Source organism: Oncorhynchus kisutch, linkage group LG29 (genome assembly GCF_002021735.2).
Source record: "Oncorhynchus kisutch isolate 150728-3 linkage group LG29, Okis_V2, whole genome shotgun sequence".
NCBI lineage: Eukaryota > Metazoa > Chordata > Actinopteri > Salmoniformes > Salmonidae > Oncorhynchus > Oncorhynchus kisutch.
In genome coordinates, this window is record NC_034202.2 from 3119192 (window position 1) to 3146019 (window position 26828).

Below are 26828 nucleotides of genomic sequence, written 5' to 3' on the forward strand. Positions count from 1 at the left end.
TGAAAATTACAGGCCTCTCTCATCTTTTTAAGTGGGAGAACTTGCACAATTGGTGGCTGACTAAATACTTTTTTGCCCCACTGTATATTCCCTTGCTTTTTGGGGGAACACTTGGAATACCTGAAAAAAGAAAAACATGTTGTTGTTTGTTGATGTTGCCATTCTGCTTGGAATTTCAAGTTTCCAACCACAGTAAATAATTTTGCCCCAAAGGCCTAGAGCCTTTCCTCAATGAGGATGTAATCTCAACGTCATCTCACTCATGTTAGTACATTTTCACAATACTACACATACACGCATAGCTTTTGAATCGTTACAATACAGACTGATGGAAAAACCCCTTTGGCTGAGGGGGGAGATTGTTTATTTGCATCTATTATGATAAATTGTCTCACACTTGAACAAAAAGATGTGCCCTCTTAACGGATCTACAGTATATTGAAATTCCATTTCCCTTTTGTCAAATTTTTGTTGTTGTTGCGCAGAATAGAATGCATTCTGTTACAATGGTGCCGCCACCTGGTTGATCCACACTAAGGCTCTGGCGGCTGCTTGGGTTCAAAGGAATAGGAGGATGTCAAAGAGGGGGTTAATGTAATGAAGGTGAAACCATAGCATGTTGGCTGAAGTACATCGGTAATATCACAACTTTTAAGCCAACTGTCACTCACAGCATGTGCTGTTGTGAAGAAGGTTTCGAGTCTGGCATTCCCTATTAAACTAATCATTATGATGCTCCTGACATTTTGATGGAGTTAAGAATGAAGTTCAGGAGACTTGAACGCAACTCTTTCAACTAGCTGCCTTGAAGTGCAGCTCCTCTAGCAACTCATTGAGCACCTCGCTCTCCTTATTCACCTCTGCCACACTACTTAAACCTGACCAAACTAACATTCCTCCTCTGAATGTCGCATTGCACGACACTGTGCGTTACTAGCCTTATCAAGTTTTGCATCGCTCCACCCTCTATCTAGTATCTCTAAGGTTCTTCCATGTATCACTAGCTATCATTGATGGTGATGATGTCAACCCGTGACTCCAAGCCCAAACGCTACAGAGTCCACTGACTGAATCCTTAATCTATAGCCCGTGACTTAATCTTGTCCATTCTCTTTCTCCTCCTGAATGCCTTCACATCCATTCCATTATCGCAAATATTCGAAACCTATTTTATTGTCTGGTCCTTACGTTGTGAAAACTGTCAAAATATCAAACAGTGTTATGTCTAAAATGATTCATGAAACTAAGAGAAAGTTGTCTGTAGCGACTTACACACTGGGCAAAAACTGGTTGAATCAACGTTGTTTCCAATTAATTTCAACCCCCCAAAATCTATGTATTGATGTTGAATCAATGTGGAAAACTAATTGGATTTGCAAAAAGTAAGGCATTTTGTGCTTATGTCACCCAACTTTTAACCTAAATCGAGTGAAATGTTGATTCCCCGTTGCATTCACAACTCAGCCAAATTTTTATCAAAACTAATTATCCGGCACACCTGTCACCATCGTCTCGCGCACCTGCCACTCATGACACTCACCTGGACTCCATCAGCTCCTTGATTATCATCTCTATATCTGTCACTCCCCTTGGTTCTTGCCTCAGGTGTTTTTGGTCCGTTGTTTGTGTTTCATGTTTATTTCATTTATTAAAAACACTCACTCCATGACCTTGCTTCCGGACTCTCAAGGCACTCGTTACACAGGTCAGGATTCACCCTTAGGCTTCCATGCACAGGGATAGTTTAGTTAGTCCATATAAAACTTTGATTTCGTAACACACAGTATATTTAAAGGGATACATCACCCCAATTACAAAAATACATATTGGTTTCCTTACCCTATAAGCAGTCCAAGGTAAGACTGCTTACAGCCAGTGGGTTTTCTATGGAAGTAATCTGTTAACAGGTGATGGACAACAGAGAACGCACAGTATATCAATCTTTTAGGTATGCAACAATAGTTGACTGGAATGAAACTTAATGGACCAAAGAGGAAAATGAATACCCGTGCATTTTCATACATCTTCATATGTCTCTGTGTAGCTGTAGCCTACAGGTCAAATCCTACATTGACCCTTGCACAAAATATGCATTTAAGAGTTAGGCAAAAGTTTGAGATGTGCATGTATCTCTAGTTATGATTTGAATACACTCCACACTCTACAAAGCCATAATACAGTATTTAAAATTGAACAACAATACAATGAATCTTGATAAAGAAGGGACACACTATGAAATCAATGTATTAATAAATTAATTATAACATTTAGCTTTGTCATATGGAAAGACCTTACAAACTAATACCTGCATGTTACAGGTGTATTGTCTCCCTAAACCCACAAGGATTTCAAACTAATACCTGCATGTTACAGGTGTATTGTCTCCCTAAACCCACAAGGATTTCAAACTAATACCTGCATGTTACAGGTGTATTGTCTCCCTATGATGATAATGGTGATAATCTTTGTAGTTCTTGGAGTATCTTAGGACTGTCAGGCTAAGAAATTGGACATCTCTAGATACCTCGTCCTTATCCGGCATTCTAAAGTTGATCCCCACGTAGACAAAGTATTGGCCTTCCCGAGGAACAACCAGAGAGTGCGTCTTCTCGTCATAGGAAAAATCCTGCATGTGCACCAAGCCGATTTCCTGGTGTTCCCATTGGATGTAGTCTGCAGGCACTGAGTTGCTGCAGTTTGTTGATGCTGGAGGTAGGAGAAGATGGAGAGGGTCAGAGAAAATATAAATATATACACACTTAATATTTAAAAAACACAACCTTCCTGACAGAGTCTCTCACACAATATTACCACAGACATACACTAGGCACACCATAGTAGCAAACTCAGTAGGAAGTTAGATTAGGCAAGTGAAGAACAGTGAAATCCAAAAAGCATGTGGTTTCTGCAAGATGAGGGCATCATTCTCTTCCTGAGAATAAAATTATATAAAAAGAAAAAGAAGAACTGGTATTAACCATCAATAAATACATTGTAGCTAAGTAGCAAATACCTACAGTACATGCAAACCAAATGAAATTAACCTACTTGTCAGGTGAGCGTTTGGCTTCTTCAGATTCTGTCCTTGACGATCTGGTAGAAAAAACGAAAAAGAAAATCATCAGTGCATGTTTGTGTTGAATTTATTATGGATTTATTATGGATAAATGAATAAACAATATCCCCATTTTAAATAGAATTGTGTCTAGGTAAACTTATACTCTGTATGTTTAATAGACAATATGAGTTCATAAGAAGAAATTGTGACAGGAGAAAGGAGTAATAAAACCATTCCAACTGGGCAGGAACAAGTGGGTTGTGGACTGTGTAAACACATAAGGTCGTTAGCCTATGGTTGACCCAACCTGAAACTTAGCTCTGGGGTTTTTAGATTAGGCAGTGAGTGCATTCCTAGGGTTTCTGTTAAATAAAACTGTCAGTTCAGTGGTGATCAATAATGTTGAGGGGTCAAAAGTTATCTGGGAGTGTGTTAGTAAGTTAGAATGAACTTTTCACCTTACTTTGTCCTGTCGAGAGGGGGGGGGGGTTCGGTTAAGACAGTGAAATGACGTCATGATCTGTATTTACACTGATGCATGTGTTTGAGAGGTAGCGCGCTCCGAGAATAAATTATATTACCTATTATTTAAAGACTGGTGCCCAATTTTTCAGTTTTTGATTTGTTAAATAAGTTTGAAATATCCAATAAATGTCGTTCCACTTCATGATTGTGTCCCACTTGTTGTTGATTCTTCACAAAAAAATACAGTTTTATATCTTTATGTTTGAAGCCTGAAATGTGGCAAAAGGTCGCAAAGTTCAAGGGGGCCGAATACTTTCGCAAGGCACTGTATATATATACTGTATTCTATCCTATTTTACTGTATCTTAGTCTATGCCGCTCTGACATTGCTCACCCAAATATTTATATATTCTTAATTCCATTCCTTTACCTGCACAAGCATTTCACTACACCCACAATACATAAGATTGTGAATAGGTATATAAAAATAGCCTGTGTGCCATTCAGGTGCATCACACCAACCTACGAGTCCCGTGAAGTAAGGCAATGCCATTGTGACTAACCTAAATGTCCCTGTCAGCAGAATGTCATACCTATTTTGCATTAAATCCTAATATGCTGCCTATTGCTACATAATACATGATTTTTTCGTGTTATTCAACAAATTGTTGAGCAGACAAAATGTCCTCATGGTAACAAAGTCATCATCATACCCTGAAAGTGGAAGTTAGGATTTGCCCCATAGTCAGTTCCTGCTTTGCACGGATGATGACCACCACCACTATTATATGTCTATTTAAAGTTATTTTATGTATTTTTAAAGCTGTTGATGCTTGTCCAACTAGGACCAGGTGAATAGATTTTGCAAAATGGTTTAAATGCTGATAAAACATAAATTACACTATACTAAATTTACTATTACCAAATCTCTGATTAAAACACTGAAACACCCTGTTTTGCAATTCAGGTTTATGTGGTCTTAAAATCACCCTCCACAGGCTAGAATCATCATGTTGTCTGGAGGTCAGCAATTCTCTGTCATGAGGAACCTGATCTTTTGATTGCAACAGAAACTAGAGAATGTATTTACAGGAGCATTCCCACTATGCCAGAATATAATAGTTTGTACCAGGAGAAGGTCAAGTGAGGACAAACGTAATGGGTTCCAATAGACTGAGCTTTGACAAACTTAATGGGTTCCAATAGACTGAGCTTTGACAAATTGCTTCTAAAAGTAGGCTACTTATTACTATTATCGCAATTATTTCCAAGGACATTGTTATAGTGTGGACACTTTATAAACAATTAATACTGAATCTGTAATACATACTACCTGCAGTATAGTATAGTATTACGATTGTAGTGATCCTCGCTATATGAGCCACGTAACAATTCCTATGTGGGTTTACCCTATTGGCCCGATGCGTAGGGTGTTTGCTTTCACACCGAAGACCCGGGATTCGCAGCCCTGCAGTTCGTTACCTTGGTGTCAGAAGTGGGATGGCGGCTGTGAGGCCATCAGAACGCAGAGCCTGGACGTGTGAAGTAAGTCAAAACATGGGGATATGCCTTCCCGTTCTGAGGGGCAGTGTAGCGACCCTCGCTATATGAGCCACAATAAATTTCCCATAAAGTGGGTTAACGCTATTGGAGCGATGCGTAGGGAAACCAGGGTCACGCCGGAGACTAGGGTTTGCTTCCCTGGCTCGCCGTTCACTACATTACAGATGTCAGTTCTTAATCTGACCCATTTCGCCGCAGGAGGAGCAATATGAATAAATTTAATATTTAGAATCGCCGTCAGGGGGAAGCTGGAAGCGGTGTTTGTAGGCTATATCACATAGACTGCAGGTCCACTGGGCATCAGCTCAAGTAGCCTAGTGTAGGCTACATGACTACGGGGCATATTTTATCAGATCATTTGTTTTATTATATATTCAAGGCAACAAATAGGCCAAATCAATTGTTGGTTGCTGCACACCATGGAACGATGGGAGAGAGGGGGTTTTCCCACACCCCCATCAACTTTGACATGTTTATGTGGACATTAGGAAGACTATTTGGAATTTCCTTCTGCTTTGTCGTGACCACTCTTTCCTGTGGATTTCTGAACATAACACGACAAACAAACGTCGGTATAAACAAACAAACTTTTGGGTATAAAAATAATCTTTATGGAACAAAAGGAACATTTACTGTGTAACGGGGAGTCTCGTGAGTGAAAACATCTGAAGATCATCAAAGGTAAACGGTTCATTTGATTGCTTTTCTGATTTTTGTGACCAAGCTTCCTGATGCTAAGTGTACATAATGCTATGCTAGGCTATCGATAAACTTACACAAATGCTTGGATTGCTTTCGCTGTAAAGTATCATTTCAAAATCTGAGACGACAGGTGGATTAACAAAAGGCTAAACTGTGTTTTCCTATATTGCACTTGTGATTTCATGAATATGAATATTTTCTAGTAATATTATTTGACTGTTGCGTTGTTATTCAGCGTTGCGGATGACAATTATCCCGGTTCCGGGAGGGGTGGTTCAAAGAGGTTTTAAGAGGGCTACTTTTACTGGAGATAATTACAATCTATGTGATGCCGGGCATACACTACATAATTTCGCCACGAATTTGCCAGGTTTTTGCTGTCCCAGACATATTTTCACGATCGGGTAAGAATCCTATGAAATGGTGCCACGTTAGCATGCTAGTCAGAACTAGGAAACTCTGAAATGTTTGACTTGCTGATTCGTTGAACCCGGCATGTGAATAACTACAATCAGTAGTTATCCAACTAGCAGTAGTACAATCCAACTAGCAGGTGAACATGGCTGTAATTGTAAATAAGAATTTGTTCTTAACTGACTTGCCTAGTTCAATCAAGGTACAAAAATGGATAAAGAGGCAGTACGTGTTAATTGTACGGGTGCCGTTGGGCTGGGGATCAGAAGTGTCCAGTGCGAGAAAGGCAGGTTGAGGTTATCAGGGTTAGAGTAGTGCAGAGGGTGTTGTATGCTGAGGAAGTGAATAAAGTGGAGGAAGATGGGTCAAGGCGGAGGGATACTGAGAGGATTTGTGTGAGTAGTAGATCTGTGCCAGTGTAAACAGTATAACTTTAGCCCATCCGCTCACCCATACCGGGGCTCGAACCAGGGACCCTCTGCACACATCAACAACTGACACCCACGAAGCATCGCTACCCATCGCTCCGCAAAATTTTCAGTGTCAGCATTGAAAATATGAACCAGAAATACAAACCGACAAATCCGACATACAGACCAGCATACTGAGAGTCCGGTTAATCACTACTCTGAATATTTTTTTTGTCTCAGATTACCTCCCACATAAGGACAAATTCAGAGGATAACAGGTCAAATACATTCAAATGAAGTTTATTCAACAGCCTGAGTGAGCCTACATGTTAGAGACAAGAGAGGCGTCTTCCAGTCTTCCATTCTCGGCTATAGCTGATCAAGGCTTGTTCATGTACACAGAACAAAAATATGAACTCAGCATGTGTGGTGTTGGTCCCATGTTTCATGAGCTGAAACGGAAGATCCCAGAAATGTTCCATATTGTAATGAAACAACAGGGAGCTGGTCTCGAACCCTCGACCTTCGAGCCAGAAGGTCCGGCGCGCTATCGACTGTGCCGCATGCTCATGTCGATTTCTGCGCTTATAAACCCAGGGTCGTTACAATATGCACAAAAATCTTATTCTCTTTAATTTTGCGCATACATTTATTTACATCCCTGTTAATGAGCATTTCTCCTTTGCCAAGATAATCCATTCACCTGACAGTTGTGGCATATGAAGAAGCTGATTAAAGAGCATGATCATTACGCAGGTACACCTTGTTGGGACAATAAAAGGCCACTAAAATGTGCAGTTTAGTCACACGACACAATGCCACAGATGTCTCAAGTTTTGAGGGAGCGTTGTGAGGGAGAGAATTTAATGTTAATTTCTCTACCATAAGACACCTCCAACATCGTTTGAGAGAATTTGGCAGAACGTCCAACTGGGCTCACAACCGTAGACTACGTGTATAGTGTCATGTGGGCGAGCAATTTTCTGATGTCAACGTTGTGCACAGTGTGCCCCATGGTGTTGGTGGAGTTATGTATGAGCAGGCATAAAGGGAATAAGCTACCGACAATGAACACAATTGCATTTGATCAATTATTTGAACGCACAGAAATACCGTGACGAGATCCCGAGGCCCATTGTGCCATTCATCCGCGGCCATCACTTCATATTTCAGCATGATAATACATGGCCCGCAAAGATCTGTACACAATTCCTGGAAGCTGAAAATGCCCTGCATTCTCACCAGACATGTCACCCATTGAGCCTGTTTGGGATGCTCCGGATCGAGGCGTACGACATTATGTTCCAGTTCCCGCCAATATCCAGCAACTTCGCACAGCCATTGCACAGCCATGCAAAAGAGATGTGTCGCGCTGCATGGAGATGTGTCACCACTGACTGGCTTTCTGATCCACGCCCTTGCCTTTTTTCTTTAAGGTAAAGTATGCAATACCTGTCATAAATTTGGACACGCCTACATGAAGGTCCAGATTAACTGTCTTAAAGCATTGATGGACTGCTGTTTCTCTTTGCTTATTTGAGCTGTTCTTGCCAGAATATGGACTTGGTATTTTACCAAATTGGGTTATCTTCTCTATACCACCCCTACCCTGTCACAACACAAATGATTGGCTCAAACGCATTATTCATGAATTCCACAAATTAACTTTTAACAACGCACACCTGTTAATTGAAATGTATTCCAGGTGACTACCTCGTGAAGCTGGTTGAGAGAATGCCAAGCGTGTGCAAAGCTGTCATCAAGGCAAAGGTTGGCTACTTTGAAGAATCTCAAATATAAAATACATTTACACTTTTTTGGTTACTACATGATTACATATGTGTTATTTCATAGTTTTGATGTCTTCACATCAAAATGGTGCTGACAGAGAGGGCTACCTCACTTTCAGTCCTTAGGAAACGTTGCAGTATTTATTTTTTATGTGTAATTTTAGGTGTAACATTGTTATCCTAGAAAATCTTAAGTGTTATTACATACAGCCGTGAAAAACTATTGGATATCAGAGCGGCATCAACTTACCAGCACTATGACCGGGAATATGACTTTCCCGAAGCGGACCCTTTCTTTGCACTACCCAGGGCATTTGAACTGATCCCAGAGGCCGGGGGGTCGGAGTGGTCTTCTAGTCGAGTTAGGAGGCACGCATACCACCTACCGCTTTCGAGGATATATATCTACAATGTATAAAATAATAAAATAAAGAAATGAGTCCAAAATGTTGAGTGGTATTGTATACACAAAAGTATGTGGACACCCCTTCAAATGAGTGGATTCGGCTATTTCAGCCACACCCTTTGCTGACATGTGTATAAAATGACGCACACAGCCATGCAATCTCCATAGACAAACATTGGCAGTAGTATGGCCATACTGAAGAGCTCAGTGACTTTTAACGTGGCACCTTTCCAACAGGTCACTTTGTCAAATTTCTGCCCTGCTAGAGCTGCTCCGTTCAACTATAAGTGCTGTTATTGTTACGTGGAAACGTCTAGGAGCAACGACAGCTCAGCCTCGAAGTGGTAGGCCACACAAGCTCACAGAACGGGACCGTCGAGTGCTGAAGCGCATGGTGGGTAAAAATGGTCTGTCCTCTGTTGCAACACCGAGTTCCAAACTGCTTCTGGAAGCAACGCCAGCACAACAACATTTTGTTGAAAGCTTCATGAAATTTGGTTACTGGCCCAACGCTCTAACCACTAGGCTACCTGCCGGCTTCTGGGTTAAGCAAGCAGTGTGCCAAGTAGCAGTGCGGCTTGGCTCTTGACCTCAAAACAATTGGAAACTCGGAACTTGGCTTCAGTGAGTTCAAAACAACTGGGAACTTAGATAAAACTACCTCCAAATGGGAGTAACTATTAATATAGTGATTTTGTCAGACAGCATAGGCAGCAGCTCTACGGAAATGAAATGATGACTTGGAATGAAATAACAAAGTCATCAAATAAAACAAAAGTGTAATATACACAACTACACAATATTTCAGTTGTGTATATTAATGATGGTTAATAAGTGATAAGCAGTAACGGACAGTCCCTACCATCATGCAGCGACCAAAACAGTAATTTGCGACCGTTTGACTTGGCAGTGCGACAAACATTGGTCACAAGGGTGGCAGTGAATCTTTTTTCACCTGGTCACGTTCGTTTTTGGCTCACAATTTGCTTTTAGATTTTTTTATTATTATGATTTATTCCAACAGTGATTACTGTGCAATTGACCAAAAATAAACAACTTCCTGAAGAGGAAACAATGGCACAGAAATGCCCCTGTCTCTCTGTGTGCAGGGCCTATAGGTCTACTATTTTGTGTAGATGTTAGTGATGCTATTGATAGTCTAACCATCTTCGGGTGGATGGAAATGCAATTAAAAAGTAACTACAAAGTAGCCTATGCCTGCCTGGCATAATCATGATTATCTGCATCAATCCAGTGACCATTTGTTTTTGAAAACTGAAATAAATTTAAAAAATCATTCAAAATAGGCTACTACACCAGAAAGCATGATTTGGCCACCGAAGATCCTTAGCTTCTTAAAGAAAAATAAGCTGTAGATGGTTTTAAATCACATTGTCTAGTCAGAAGGGCCTGCAATTTGGGCAGTGTGCGGGCAAAAAAAAAAAACACATACTGTAGATCAGTGTTTCCCAACCAGGGGTACCCTGGGGGTACTTGAGAAGACTCATGAGACCATAGGTAAAATGCACATGGGGGGAGTACTTCAAGGGAACTCGGGGCAGAGCAAAATGTATTTGGTGGTACAGTAACCAAAAAGGTTGGGAACCACTGCTGTAGATTGTTGAGTTGCGACTGTCTATGAAACGTTGAGGTCAAGCCAGGCACATCGCAACATTTCATCATAGTTTTGAACGCAAAGGGCTATTGCTGTAAATATAAGACAATGGAGACACTCCAGTGTAGCTTGTGTAAAGTGTTTTTATATACATATATTTTTGTACCCCTTTTTCATGGTATCAGTCTTGTCCCATCACTGCAACTCCCGTACAGACTCAGGAGAGGCGAAGGTCAAGAGCAGTGCGTCCTCCAAAACACAACCCAGCCTGCTTCTTGACACAATGACCGCTTAACCCGGAAGCTAGCCGCACCAATGTGGTCAGAGGGAACCCCATACACCTGGCGACCATGTCAGTGTGCATGCGCCCGGCCCACCATAGGAGTTGCAAGAGTGGGATGAGGCAAGGACATCCGACCGGCCAAACCCACCCCCAACCCAGACGATGCAGGGCCAATTGTGCCCCACCCCATGGGTCTCCCGGTAGCGGCCGGCTGCAACAGAGCCTGGACTCGAACCAGGATGTCTTGTGGCACTGTGATACAGTGTCTTAGAGCACTGCGCCACTTTGGAGGTGAATTTGTTGGCTGTTTTTGTTTGAAATATCTAGCATAATATCTAATATCTACACTAGCAAGTAAGATCAGTGCATTAGGCTACATCACATTAGTACAGTTGGCTAACAACTTAAAGTAACAGTAGCTAGCTGTGGGTTTTGACAGGTTATCTAAATAGTTTGTCACATCGTAATCAAAATATTCTGTCAGCCCCAATATTTCTATATTTGGCTAAAATCATAGTGTGATTTCATAGTAGGCCTATGTTTTGTCACACCCAGCTAGCTAACGTTAGATACCTTTAAATTACTTAACAAACGTTACTGTGTCTAGCTAGCAAGCAGTTGATATTGAATAAACATGCACTTGATTGTGTGTGTGTTCTAATGTGCTGAGCAAGCTAAGATGTTAGGTAAAGGTTAGACGCCATTCATTTAATGTTCCATCTCGACATCCAGGCTGCTTGAAATTGTACATCTTATACTCATTATTACAAACTTGCCCCCTTATGTCCATACTAGACAAGGAGCGGCCCATCTTCAAAAAGTTGCCAGATGGGAGCCTTGTCCTGAAAGACACCAGCTTCTACAGATGCACCATTGAGAGCATCCTGTCTGGCTGCATAACAGCCTGTAAAGGCAGCTGCATTGTCCCCCGGATGATCAACAAGGACTTCAGCCACGACCATCTGGCAGACTGTCTGGCAGACTATAACAGAGCATCCACCACCAGGCCATAAGACTGTTGAAAAGCTGTAGTGACTCCCAAACCCGCATGCGGGAGCGTAATCATTGCCTGAAACTAATTAGCATAACGCAATGGACATAAATATCCCTAGAAAATATTCCTATTCATGAATATCACAAATTAAATATATTGAGACACAGCTTAGCCTTTTGTTAATCACCCTGTCATCTCAGATTTTCAAAATATGCTTTACAGCCAATGCTAGACAAGCATTTGTGTAAGTTTATCATAGCCTAGCATAGCATTATGCATTGCTAGCAGCAGACAACCTTGTCACGGAAATCAGAAAAGCAATTAAATTAAATTGTTTACCTTTGATGAACTTTGGATGTTTTCACTCACGAGACTCCCAGGTAGACAGCCAAAGTTAATTTCTTCCCAAAATATTATTTTTGTAGGCACAATAGCTCCGTTTGTTCTTCACGTTTGGCTGAGAAATCACCCGGAAATTGCGGTCACCACAACCCTGAAAAATATTCCAAATTAACTCCATAATATCGACAGAAACATGGCAACCGTTGTTTAGAATCCATCCTCAAGGTGTTTTCTAATATCTATTCGATAATATATCCGTCGGGACAATTCGTTTTTCTGTAGGACCGATTGGAGTAATGGCTACCTCTGTATTTTATGCGAAAATCTCTCTTGGAGCCACCATGTGACCACTTACGCAATGTGGCCGCCTACGGCTATTCTTCAACAGAAATGCGTAAAACTACGTAAGCTCGTTGATGGTACATTCACAGCCAAATAGGGAGTCATTGGAACGCAGCGCTTTCAAAACCTGGGGCACTTCCGGATTGGATTTTTCTGAGGCTTTCGCCTGCAACATCAGTTCTGTTATACTCACAGACAATAAATATGTGTTTTCTATCCAAAGCTGTCAATTATATGCATATTCTAGCATCTTTTCCTGACAAAATATCCCGTTTAAAACGGGAATGTTTTTTTCCAAAAATGAAAATACTGCCCCCTAACACCAAGAGGTTTTAAGAGACTATTTCCACTGACTCTCTGTAACAGTATTGCTTCCGTATAAAATTATTATTACAATTATTTCTCGCTGTTGTGAAAGATAAGGTCCATATCCTTCCAAAACAGTACTGCAAGCAATGTGTGTTAATGCTCAGACCAATCGCCGGGGTTCTAAAACAAACTCCCCTGTATAGAAGATGCCTTCTTACAATGACTCTTATGTGTAATGTAATGGAACTAAGAGTCATAATCAATGGCTATCTCAGGATAATTTTATTTGACCTTTATTAAGTCAGTTAAGAACAAATTCTTATTTTACAATGACGTCCTCCTGCCAAACCCTAACAATGCTGGGCCAATTGAGTGCCGCCCTATGGGACTCCCAGTCACAGCTAGTTGTGGTACCTCAAACACTGAGATGCAGTGCCTTAGACCGCTGCGCCACTCACGAGTCCCAATGACTATGAGGTTAAAGTGCATACTGTCAGCTTTAATTTGAGGGTTTTTCCATACATATTGGGTGTATGTAAATAGTCACCCCCCATTTTAGGGGACCAAAAGTATTGGGTCAAATTCACTTGTGTGTATTAAAATAGTCAAAGGTTTAGTATTATGTCCCATATTCCTAGCGCGCAATGATTACATCAAGCTTTTGACTCTACAAACTTGTTGGATGCATTTGCTGTTTATTTTGTGCCCAGTATTTCGTGCCCAGCAGAGATGACTGGTAAATAATGTATTGTGTCACTTATTGTAAATAAGAACATGTTTCTAAACACTTCTACATTAATGTGTACGCTACCAGGATTATAGATAGTCCCGATGAATTGTGGATAATGATGAGTGAGAAAGTTACAGACGCACAAATATCATACCCCCAAGACATGCTATACTCTCAATATTACAATAACAGCGGAGATTAGCATTTTTTTTGGGGGGGGGGGGGCATAAGGGCTATGTTGAGAGGTAGCTTGCAAGTATGCATTTCATTGCACTGTTTAAACCCCGGTGTATCCTGTATATATGACAAATACAATTTGATTTGATTTGATTTTTGCCATTTCAGGAGTCATAGTTCTAAAAGAGGGTACACCAGCGCTACGTCTCCGGATAATTTGGGCCAGGACGGCTGTATTACTCCGAGGTGGCAACCCAGCAACAAGGCACACTTGTTGGGTCAACACGACATGCAGTTCAGCCTTTATAGGAAGCAGACCTTCAAGTGGGTGGTTGAATATGCTCTGTATGCTGGGTATTTAGTGGCATCGAGGAATAGTGACACAAAAACACATGCTGCCAATCAGATGACCTGTGACCTCCCCACCTATGCTTGACTGTCCCTCAGTCAGTCCCGTCCTCTGCTCCTTACGGGCTGGGAATTCTGATGGAGCCAGCGATCAGTAGCTCTCTCATTTTCAGTTAATTATATATAATTGTAATGATTTGTGTTCAATAGTTTTTCCCTCTGTGGTGTTTATGTAACTGTATATACAGCATCATTTTTCACTGATGTATTACTCAACAGATACTCCTCTTAATTCACTCCGAGCACAAAGGCCAACTGAATTTTCTTATTACATTTTGGTCAATTAATGTCAGTCATTGAATGCTCTGTTGTGTCAACTATTTAATTGTCCTGCTTGTGTGCTGATTTCAAACTATTAGAGTATATTGTTACTTCTTGAACTGCATTGTTGGTTAAGGGCTCGTAAGTAAGCATTTCACTGTTATCACACCTGTTGTATTCGGCACATGTGACTAATACAATTTGATTTATTTGTCATTCTCAAGGCTTCCTCCAATTCTGTCTTCAATTACTTCCTTGATTTAAAATAAAAACAACTTAGCTAACGTTACTTTTCCGATGTGAACTTGATATTAAATGTATAGATTAAGCCATTTGTCTTATTTGAGATGAACAAGATCTAACTTTTGTGGTGTTTAGGCTTAACACATTTAGGCTAAATTACAGAAAACTTTTACAATTATCAAAATTCGCATCTTAATTGATTGAAGAGTATATCCTATATCTTATTGGCACGGGGAGAGCACGGGTGGGGCTGAATGCCAAGTGTTACGTCTGGAGGAAACCTGGCACCGTCCTTACAGTGAAACATGTTGGTGGCAGCATCATGCTGTGGGGGTGTTTTTCAGCGGCAGAGACTGGGATCGAGGGAAAGATGAATGGAGCAAAATACAGAGAGATCCTTGATGAAAACCTGCTCCAAAGTGCTCAGGACCTCAGACTGGGGCAAAGGTTCACCTTCCATCAGGACAACAACCCTAAGCACACAGCCAAGACAAAGCAGGAGTGGCTTCGGGACAAGTCTCTGAATGTCCTTGAGTGGCCCAGCCAGAACCCGGACTTGAACCCGATCGAACATCTCTGGAGAGACCTGAAAATAGCTGTGCAGTGACGCTCCTCATCCAACCTGACAGAGCTTGAGAGGATCTGCAGGGAAGAATGGTAGAAACTCCCCAAATACAGGTGTGCCAAGCTTGTAGCGTCATACCCAAGAAGACTGGAGGCTGAAATCGCTGCCAAAGGTGCTCAGTACTGAGTAAAGGGTCTGAATACTTATGTAAATGTGATATTTCTATTTTTTTATATACATTTGCAAAAATGTATAAAAACCTGCTTTTGCTTTGTCATTACGGGGTATTGTGTGGTAATTGATGAGGAAAAATACAATTTAATACATTGTAGAATAAGGCTGTAATGTAACAAAATGTGGAAAAAGTCAAGGGGTCTGAATACTTTCCGAATGCACTGTATGTGGATACAGCAAACAACCCGGCGGATGACATCACTCAGGGAAGACCTTGAAAGCGCTGGCCCAACGACGTCGATGGCACCATGGCCCTGAGTTCCTCCAACACTCAGAAGATCAGTAGCCTTCAATGCCTTCTGCTGACCGGGTGCCTGATGACAGCGAACTGAAGAAATCAGCCTTCTGCGGACATGTGTCTGTCAGTTCCAGTCCTCAGTTCCCAGATGTAAGTTTGATACATGGAAAGAACTCATGACGCAACAATTAGATCCCTACACAGGATGGCCAATCCACTCTCCAGTTCATCCGGAAGTTTTAGCACACTTGTTGGCAATGCCAAAGATGGCGCACCAAACCTGAAGTTCCAAAGATGCGACTGTACAAGCCACTCTTCTACTCTACTGGAGTGGATTGTTTCGAACCATTCACCATAAAAATTGGACATCACAACGAAAAGAGATGGGGCATCGTCTACAAATGCACGACCAGCAGCTGCTCGCACCTGGACCTCCTGGAGGGCCTGGATGCCGATGCTTTCCTGATGTCTCTAATATGCTTCACTGCACGTTGCTCTTCACTTTGGTAGAATGTGGGAAAGAGAGGTGAAACCAGGGAAGACTGCTCTCAAGGTCATACTCAAGGAACAGACCCTCACTGTAACCGTGCTCTGCACTGTGCTTATCAAAGTGGAGGGAATCTTGAATGCACAACCCCTCGGGTACATCTCCTCCGATGTCGCAGATCCAGATCCTGTCACACCAAGCCTCCTACTCATGGGATGCTACAACGCATCTCTTCCTCAAGTTTTGTATGACTCCAGTAACATCCTAGGGAAATGCCGATGGAGGCAATGGCCAAGTACTTGCTGTTCACCTTTGGTCCCAGTTTGTTCACTATTACTTGCCAAGTCTACAGGAAAGACAGAAGTGGAGGAAAGATGGAAGACAACTTACTGTGGATCAAGTGGTCCTCATCGTGGACCCTCTGCTCCATCAAGCTCTCAGGCCTGTTGGGAAGGTGACTCATACTTACCCCAGAGCTGATGGACTTATTAGATCTGCTGCTATCCAGGTCAAAGGTCGGACTTACCTACGACCAGTAGAACGGCTGGTGCAGCTCCCAGGCATCCTTGACGACGACGCAGAAGAACCATTCGCCTAGAACAGACTTTCCATCTGGTTAGAATGTCATAGCAGACATTTAGGATGGCTGTCCCTTTAAGATCTCAGTGATGAGCTATCACATGCTGGCAATGTTTAGTTCATTACCAAGTGCAGTTCGCCACCTACTGCTGTGAACACAAATCTCCATTTTGGACATTATTTCCTTCTGACCAATTTTCCTAATTATGCCCTCTATAGGATTTAGCAGGAAAGAACACATGGTACTTTGAAATCCGCTATAAATACATTTTGCACTTTCTTTTAAGTCGCTCTTCTTTGCTGTTATAATAAATCTATCCAAATGAATTTAAAAACACAAGGACATGCTAATTTAAAATATGTCTGGTCATTCTGGTTCTTTATGGTAATGCAGGCACGTTATGGGACAGAGGTCAAAATCAAGAATACTTTTTTTATAAGGAAATGGTGCGACCAAATCATGTGCTGGTGCCACCAACTGAAAAAGTTAGTTTAGATTCCTGTCATGCTTACAATTTCCAGAACAATCTAAGATAGCAAAACTATTTTTGGGCTGTCCTGGCATGAAATCGCCCAGTTGTCAGCTGTCTAAATTCTACCATCCACAAACTAAGACCAAATATTGCTGAAAGAAAAATATATCTGATAATCGTTGCATAAGATGACCAGTTGCTTTGCCTCTTTGCCTGCTTTGCCTCTTGGAGTCATTGTGATGCTGTGTTGTTAAAAACTTCTTAGGGCTGAAATCCCGTTAACGGGATTGATATGACAACAGCCGGTGAAAGTGCAGGGCGCCAAATTCAAAACATCAAAAATCTCATAATTCCAATTCCTCAAACATAGATGTATTTTATACCGTTTAAAGGTAGTCTTGTTGTTAATCCCACCACAGTGTCCGATTTCAAATAGGCTTTACGGTGAAACACCACAAACGGTTATGTTAGGTGACCACCAAACCACAATAAAAACAGCCACAAAAAGGAGAGTCACAAAAAAGCACAAATAGAGATAAAAATGAATCACTAAGCTTTGATGATCTTCATCAGATGACACTCATAGGACTTCATGTTACACAATACATGTATGTTTTGTTTGATAAAGTTCATATTTATCAAAATATGAATTTACATTGGCTAGTTCCAAAAACATCTAGTGATTTTGCATAGCCACATCATTCAACAGAAATACTCATCATAAATGTAGATGATAATACAAGTTATACACATGGAATTATAGATATACCACTCCTTAATGCAACCGCTGTGTCTGATTTCAAAAAAACTTTACGGAATTAGCAAACCATGCAATAATCTGAGACGGCGCTCAGAAGAGAAAGTCACAATAGCCGCACTGTTGGCGTCAACATAAACAAGAAATTACATGATAAACATTCCCTTACCTTTGATGATCTTCATAAGAAAGCACTCCAGGAATCCCAGGTCCACAATAAATGTTTGTTTTGTTCGATAATGTCCGTTATTTATGTGCAAAGACCTCCTTTTGTTAGCGCGTTTGGATTACATATCCAATCGCTCATTCTGGTCAGCGTTAGATCGGACAAAAACTTCAAAAAGTTATATTACAGGTCAAAGATACATTTCAAACTAAGTACAGAATCAATCATTAGGATATTTTTAACATATAGCTTCAATAAAGTTCCAACCAGAGTATTCCTTTGTGTCTTGAGGAGCAATGGAATGCAAGTGGATACCATGAGGAATGTGCGTGATCAGAAAATGGCTGACTGCCAGTCACCTGATAGATTCTGCTCTCATTCAGTCCCACAACACAGTAGAAGTCTCGTTCAAATTTCTATAGATGGTTGACATCTAGTGGAACCCATAGAAAGTGCAACATCATTAATATCTCAAGGGGATTTCATTGGGAAATGTGGTGAATACATACCAAGCTCAGATTTCTCACTTCCTGTTTTCTCCTCAGGATTTTGCCTGCCATATGAGTGCTGTTATACTCGCAGACATCATTCAAACAGTTTTAGAAACTTTAGAGTGTTTTCTATCCAATACTAATAATAATATGCATATATTACCAACTGAGACTGAGGAGCAGGCCGTTTACTTTGGGCAACTTATTCATCCAAGCTACTCAATACTGCCCCCCCAGCCATAAGAAGTTATTAACATGGAAAGCTTCCTCCATGTCCTCTGAAACAGCTGTGTGTTTTCACTGCCTAAATGTGGTTTAATGACAGTAAAGATGTTTAAGTCAGGCTAAAGATATTTAAGTCAAAGGGGTGATAGGCAGCACTGAAAACACTTAGGGCCCAGTCAAAAGAACAATGACTTTTCCATGTACTGTATGTTGAGTTATTTATTATGAAGGGAGGTGATCTATTTCACAACTACAGAAATTATTACAAATGAGTGAGTGGGCCTCTCTGCCCGAGCCTATATGTCACAGAGGCCCACTCTAGTTGAGTGTGTCTGTTTCTGGGGTGTGATTGGGAGCAGAGCAAATCAGAAGAGAGTAGGAGTGGACGCTATCTGTAAGTCTGTCTCTGGCAGTGCCCATGTTTGCTCCACACTCTTTGCCTAGGCTATTAGGTTAATACAGCAGTAGCACCCGGCAAGCGAGAGTTGTCCTCACAGGGTTATTCATAGATGAACTTTATATAAAAAAATATAACCCCTGTTGTTTTCTGTCTGGGCTGCCTGTCAGATTAGATTAGATGGTTTAAGTGGGTAAAGGAGGCCAGGCCACAGGTGGATTGTTGAAGATTTTGTGTGTGTGTTTGAAAGTGTCCGAGAGGGACACACATTGAGGTCTAAGTTGTCAGGCAGTATATCACTGTGGTCCTATCATGTTTTCTGAGGTGAGGCAGGTGGTGGCACAGAGGACTGAGGACCAGGTGAGGCCATCTCTTAATCTCAAAAGAGATAAATCAGATTTACAGGAGGACAGCCAAGGATAAGGGTACCAGCTACTACCACACCTTAACCCACCCCCAGTCAAAGTCAGTCTTCACCTGTATAGACCTAGGGCCAACCCAGAGCCTGTTGTCCTTGTGAGTGCAGCTAGGCTAGGTAGACAGGCCAGGGGTCTGACGGGGCAGGATTACGAGGACAGCAGCCAGCCGTAACACAGGAGATCACAGCGGGTCTCATCCAGGGGATTTAGTCTGATTGAATGTGTGGGGCAGTGGACGAGGGATTAGGGGATAGGTAGCAGGGACAGATTTCTTGACGCTTACGCTGATCTTACCAGGAAGAGCTCTATCAGTCTCTCCTCTTCATTCAGAGAGAGAGGGAGAGTAGGCTGTGTTCCATGATTGGCAGGCAGACGACCATGGGACAGCGGAGTGTTATTTAGGGTCTGTAGTAGACTATTTGTGTTGGACTAAACTGTGAGCTTACTGCGCTGTCACTGACACAGAGATGGATAGAGAGCATTTTCTGTGTGCCATGACTGGCAAGCTGACGACTGTGGGACATCGGAGCATTTATACAAGGAGCCTATCTGAGTGTGTCTGAACTGTACTGAACTGTGATCTCTTGTCATCACCATGAAGGACCCGTGCCGAGTTTGCGGCGTGCGCCTCATTGGCAGCCAGTGCCGCTGGATCTTCAACCCGTTGGGCAAGCGCCAGCTCCAGGTCATCCTGTCCCACGTGCTGGGGCGCCAGGTCGACCGCGACCCTGACGGCCAGGCCTCAGAGTTCCTGTGCGGCAAGTGTGTGTTCACACTGGAGCGCGTGGTGCAGTGCGATGTGCAGATAGGCAGGCTGCAGGAGGAGCACGCCACTCTGGTGCAGCAGCTGCAGCAGGAGAGGGAGCACCTGAAGGAGTGTGTGGCCCATGTCTACGGACGCCATAACCCCTTGCCTAAGAGGCCTGATGTGGGGGAAGAGAACAATGTTAAGGTCCCCCTCTGGAGGTCCTCTGAAGGTGGGGGAAGCCCAGAGGATTACGGGGGAGGGCAGTGTACGTCAGAGGGGCAGACCAAGGAAGGCGCGGGGGAGAGGGATGGTCGGGGGAGGCGCTCTGTGAGTATGGACCTCCTGGGTGGACCGAGTGGTCCAGGGGGAGTCACAGGTCGGTCAAGCTCAGTCCCCAGGAGGGTGCAAGCAGGGACAGATCTTTGCCCGGTGTGCCAGGTGAAGAACCCCTGGCTACAGTCATCACGGCTCCGCTCCAGGAGCCTGATCTACCTGGACCTGGTCTACCGCAAGGGTACTCTCACCTCTCCCGGCCCCAGGCTCCGCTCAGCCTCGCTCCAGTCCATCAATCTTGACCCCCCTCAACAAACAGAACCCCTGTGCCCCCTGCCACAGAGACAGCACAGAGAGTCGAAGATACCATTGAGGGAGCGTTCGTCCTCAGTTGGCCCAGCTACCAGCACTACCACACCCCAGAGAGCCCAGCCTTCCATCATCTCTGACCTGCTGCAGCTGCTGCGCTCCATCCCCAGACTACCAGTGCCAGGTGCCCCCGGAAGCCGCATCCCCATACTGCGTAGGAGGCCCTGCGACGGACAGCCACTCCCCCCAAGACGCAGCCTCACCCCTTGGGCCTGGCACAGACTGAGGGAGGCAGAGTGGAGGTCCCTCCAGGACCTCACTGAGGAGTTTAATGATGATTACATGCCGCTCAGAGTCGAGGTAGTCCAGTCAACCCAGACCCTTACTCTGTAGAGAATCTAAAGGCCCTGGAAATGTAGCCTGGTTAAACTAGACTGAATGCTGCGCATTGTTTTGAATGATTAAAGATCAAAAACTAAATGGGATTCAAAGCTGTTCTGTGCCCATGTGTCCTAGTATTGGACACAATGATATAAATAATCCCTCTGTTAACGCACTGTCCTTTTGTCCTTTGTTAGCCAACTCATCCCTCCTTGTTGATGAATATTCCTGAATCTTATGCTTTACTTTTCCAGGGTTTCACTGAGCATCAGAGTGAAGTGAGCAGACTGAAGACAGCCCACAGGCAGCTGAGTGAGGAGATGAACCAGTTCAGAGCAGCCAACCAGAACCTCTCCAAGACCCTGGAGGACACCCAGAACAACAACAAGGTAGATTGAGGTGGAAAGAGAAAATGACCAATCTAACATGTTAGAGGCAGATTCATCTACTGTTCTGGCTACTTAAGGTCCCTGACTCCTGGTGTGATTTAATAGGTGCTGTCTGGTAAACTGGAGAACACTGAGAACGAGCTCACCTCTGAGAAAAAGAACACTCTGAAACAAGACAAAACCATCCAGGGACTCACTCTGCTGCTCAAGGAGAAAGAAAAAGAGGTAAGGTTGATTTGTATATTGCTTTTTCAACTGCTTTTCTTTCTCCAATGAGTGTTGACCATGACAACACGATTTGATCGTGTGAAATGATAATATACTGTTGTAAATATACCAATGTATGACAGAATGTTGACCATTATAGTTTCTCCCCATACGCTATGCCATCTGTGTTACGCAGACTGAGGGCTTATGTAACATCATCACACTAACCGGTCTGGTCTGGTCTGGTCTGGTCTGGTCTGGTCTGGTCTGGTCTGGTCTGGTCTGGTCTGGTCTGGTCTGGTCTGGTCTGGTCTGGTCTGGTCTGGTCTGGTCTGGTCTGGTCTGGTCTGGTCTGGTCTGTCTGTCTGTCTGTCTGTCTGTCTGTCTGTCTGTCTGTCTGTCTGTCTGTCTGTCTGTCTGTCTGTCTGTCTGTCTGTCTGTCTGTCTGTCTGTCTGTCTGTCTGTCTGTCTGTCTGTCTGTCTGTCTGTCTGTGTGTTCCAGATTGAAGAGCTGTACCATGAGATTGAGGACAGGGACGAGGTTTTAGTCAAAGCCAGGGAGACGGCGCACAAAGCCCAACTCCACAAATACCAGGCAAGACGTCAGACCAGACACTTAGCATTGGTCCCGTTCCAGGCTCAATACATTGCAGTCGCACTAAACTCATCAACCAATGGCTGTGTGCCACGTCAGTCGGGATTGCTATGTCATATGATGTCATTAGCTAAACACCTATAAAGGCATTGTAACTCTGCTACTCTGCTGTAATGCCAATGTGCTGTCCCTCCAGGATTCCGTGATCAAAACCTTTTTGCAAAATTAACAATTCTCCCCATATTTTGCAAAGGGATTACAAATTTGACCAATCACTGCAATGTTACCACATAAAACATTTAAATCAGCTCAATATTACATATAAAACTGACACATCACCATAGTTCAAAAAGAGCAATTTCAACCAGCCAATGCACATTTACCTCATATGGTTCAATCAAGACCCAATCTAACTTTTTCCCTTGTCAGCGCATTTTCGGGACAAATTGGAAAAAATCCCTGCATATTGCCATGCAAAATGTCAGAATTGTCACAGCAGAATCAAACATTTTTGTCTACAAATATCACATAAAATCCCCCTGAAGTCCTGGGGGGACTGAATGTGTGTACAGTATATGCGTGTTTACAAAAGGTCACAAATGCAGACTCAACATGTACACCACACACTAAAAAGACAAAAAAGAGGTCTCCTGCTTCTCTAACTGTATCCTAATTTCATGCTTTCCCCTAGGGTGTGGAGGAGCACCAGAACCTTTTGATGGAGAAGCAGGAGGAGCTGGCCCAGCTCCAAGGGGAGCACCAAACCAAGCTGCTGGAGGCCCAGAAGCTGCAGCGCTCCCTGGGTAGGCAGAAGCAGGAGCTGTCCGACCTGCAGCAGGCCAAGGAGCAGCTGGACCAGGAGCTGGAGGAGTTGCAGCAGCAGAAGGTCGACAAGGCCCTCAATGTAAGCCCACGGGAGGAATTTCTATTCTGTCATTGTGAGGGAAAACTTTGATAACGGCAAGCTGGCAGCAGGTCTGCTGTTTTTTAAAGTTTTTTTTTTACCACATAACTACATGGTTTTATGTAATATAATGCAGAGTGTATTACCCAAAGCCCTTTGCCCAAAATATGAGGGTGACTTATTTTCAGTGCTTTTGCTAACCACGTGACCCGACCAGGAAAGAAAACTCCTGACCCTACCTGTAATCAATGTACCTTATGAGCACAAGACGTTGAAAATACTGTATGTGGTTTTGGTTGAAAAGCCGTTGAAAATACGTATTTTCAATGCAACCACTCAGTGGCATTGTTCTAACCCCCAGGAGGTGCAGAACCAGCTGAAGAAACTGACCGGGGAGCTGGGCGAGAGGGAGAGCAGCCTGAAGCAGCAGTACCAGGAGCTGCTGGAGCAGACCAAGAGGAGGCTGCAGGGCCATGAGGTCACCATCCAGCGCCTCACCACTTGCCTGACCGACAAGGAGCAGCAGCTGCAGGTAGAGAGATATAATGCAGGAGGGCAGTGAAGAAGAAATGGATAGTCTAAGAACTAGAGAAACTAGGTGAAACCATAGAAATATAATCTATAGAAGGGGTTTAGAGCCTCTAACCCTGACCATTTGGAGAGGCCAATTCTATAGTTTCTATGGGTGAAACTAGGTAAAGGCGATGTGCTAGCACGGGAACTGGTTCTGGCACGGGAACTGGTGCTAGCACGGGAACTGATTCTGGCACGGGACCTGGTGCTAGCACGGAAACTGTTGCTGGCACGGGAACTGGTTCTGGCACGGGGACTGGTTCTGGCACGGGGACTGGGACTGGTGCTGGCACGGGAACTGGTTCTGGCACGGGGACTGGTTCTGGCACGGGAACTGGTTCTGGCACGGGGACTGGTTCTGGCACGGGGACTGGGACTGGTGCTGGCACGGGAACTGGTTCTGGCACGGGGACTGGTTCTGGCACGGTGACTGGTGCTGGCACGGGGACTGGTTCTGGCACGGGGACTGGTTCTGGCACGGTGACTGGTGCTGGCACGGGGACTGGTTCTGGCACAGGGACTGGTGCTGGCACGGGAACTGGTTCTGGCACGGGAACTGGTTCTGGCACGGGAAATGGTTCTGGCACGGGGACTGGTGCTGGCACGGGGACTGGTTCTGGCACGGGGACTGGTTCTGGCACGGGGACTGGTGCTGGCACGGGGACGGGTTCTTTTTTTTCTGTCTCTATTCTATCTTGTTCCTTGTCTAACTTTCACACTATTTTCTCTCACTTTCTCTACCTCCTCTCTCTGTCTATTCTCTCTCTTCCTCTCAGGAGTACATGAACATAACGAGAGACATGGAACAGAGCAGAAGTCCTGGGGGAAACGACACCATGCTGTCGAAGCTACGAGAACAACTGAAACAGAAAGAGAAGGCTCTGGAGGTGTGCTTTCTATCAATGTATTTTTAAAATAAAATATTTCACTCACTCACACACACACTTTCTCTCGTGTTCTAGATCTGTCTCAGCTGACAAAGAATGTTGTAAGCATCTACAGTCTTCATTATCAGCCTGTTGTATTGCTCCTCTACAGGAAGCGCTGGATGATAAGTTTGCGGCTCTAGAAGAGAAAGACAACGAGATCCACCAGCTGCACCTGTCACTCAGGGAGAAGGCGAGGGACCTGGAGAGACTCAACAAACTGCTGTCTTACAATGAGGACACCATCAATGTAGGGACCACTAGTGCTGTTCACACTACCTTGACTGCTCAGTGCTCACACTGCTTGCAATCCCTAGACACTTGTGGAGATCTGAGAGGATTTGATGGTGATAGCTACACCTTGCCTTACTCCTGGGGTAAAAAGCATGTTCAATGAAGTCTCAGACGGCACTATTTTTCACACCTCTTGGACTAACACATATTCTCTCTCCCGAACTCCAGAGTTTTGACACGTTGATAAAGGAGAAGGACATGGAGCTACAGTACCTTATGAACATGCTGAAAAACCTGCAGCAGGCCAAGCAGGACGTGGAGGACAACCTGAACTGGGCCTGCAAGGAGAAGGATGCCATCATTAGCCAGCTGCAGCTCTGCCTGGAGTGCAAGACCAAGGACATGGAGGTAGGCTGCTGAGACACGCACTAAGAAACATGCTAATGCATGCACTCACTCACCCATCCACCCACTCATTCACCCACTCACTCACCCACCCACCTACCCACTCATTCATTCATTCATTCACACATAGACACATACACATACAGTACGTACATACACCCGTAGACACACAGTACCCGTCAAAAGTTCTCTCTTTATTTTGACAAATGTTTACGTTGTAGAACAATAGTGAAGACATCAAAACTATGACATAACACATATGGAATCATGTAGTAGCCAAAAAAGTGTTAAACAAATCAAAATATATTTTATATTTGAGATTCTTCAAAGTATTCTCCCTTTGCCTCGATGACAGCTTTGTACACTCTTGGCATTCTCTCAACCAGCTTCATGAGGTAGTCACCTGGAATGCATTTCAATGAACAGATGTGCATTGTTAATTTCTTTCCTTCTTAATGTGTTTGAGCCAATCAGTTGTGTTGTGACAAGGTAGGGTTGGTATACAGAAGATAGCCCTATTTGGTAAAAGACCAAGTCCATATTATGGCAAGAACAGCTCAAATAAGCAAAGAGAAACAGCAGTCCATCATTACTTTAAGACATGAAAGTCAGTCAATCCTGAAAATGTCAAGAACATTGAAAGTTTCTTCAAGTGCAGTCGCAAGAACCACCAAGCGCTATGATGAAACTGGCTCTCATGAGGACCGCCACAGGAAAGGAAGACCCAGAGTTACCTCTGCTTCAGATGATACGTTCATTGGAGTTAACTGCACCTCAGATATTTCAGCCCAAATTAATGCTTCAGAGCTCAAGTAACAGACACATCTCCACATCAACTGTTCAGAGGAGACTGCGTGAATCAGGCCTTCATGGTCAAATTGATGCAATGAAACCACTACTAAAGGACACGAATAAGAGGAAGAGACTTGCATGGGCCAAGAAACACGAGCAATGGACATTAGACTGGTAGAAATCTGTCCTTTGGTCTGATGAGTCCAAATTTGTGATTTTTGGTTCCAACCACCGTGTCGTTGTGAGATGCAGAGGAGGTGAATGGAGGATCTCTACATGTGTGGTTCCCACCGTGAAGCATGAGGAAAGAGGTGTGATGGCGTGGGGGTGCTTTGCTGGTGACACTGTCTGTGATTTATTTAGAATTCAAGGCACACTTAACCAGCATGGCTACCATAGCATTCTGTAGTGATACCCAATCCCATCTGGTTTGCGCTTAGTGTTAGTATCATTTGTTTTTCAACAGGTCAATGACCCAAAACACCTCCAGGCTGTGTAAGGGCTATTTGACCAAGAAGGAGAGTGATGGAGTGCTGCATCAGATGACCT

General features: G+C 43.5%; 1 protein-coding gene and 1 long non-coding RNA gene across 3 annotated transcripts in view; one reads left to right on the plus strand and one right to left on the minus strand.

Moving 5' to 3' along the window:
- Positions 1-25757, minus strand: LOC116358286 (uncharacterized). Of its 2 annotated transcripts, XR_004206160.1 has the most exons (4): positions 25356-25757; positions 3049-3093; positions 1840-2706; positions 1-1724 (listed from the first exon to the last, which is right to left on the minus strand). It is a non-coding gene; the product is annotated as an uncharacterized LOC116358286 (long non-coding RNA). The 2 variants fall into 2 exon arrangements; XR_004206161.1 differs by having other exon boundaries at positions 1-2932.
- Positions 19854-26828, plus strand: part of LOC109873536 (myomegalin-like) — an 11071-nt gene continuing 4096 nt past the window's right edge. Inside the window, exons 1-8 of the mRNA XM_031809350.1 lie at positions 19854-21233; positions 21509-21643; positions 21749-21868; positions 23137-23349; positions 23711-23881; positions 24699-24809; positions 24961-25098; positions 25311-25490. Of these exons, the coding sequence (XP_031665210.1) occupies positions 20139-21233; positions 21509-21643; positions 21749-21868; positions 23137-23349; positions 23711-23881; positions 24699-24809; positions 24961-25098; positions 25311-25490 (2163 nt within the window). The 5' untranslated portion in view covers positions 19854-20138. The remainder of the gene's footprint in view (positions 21234-21508; positions 21644-21748; positions 21869-23136; positions 23350-23710; positions 23882-24698; positions 24810-24960; positions 25099-25310; positions 25491-26828) is intronic.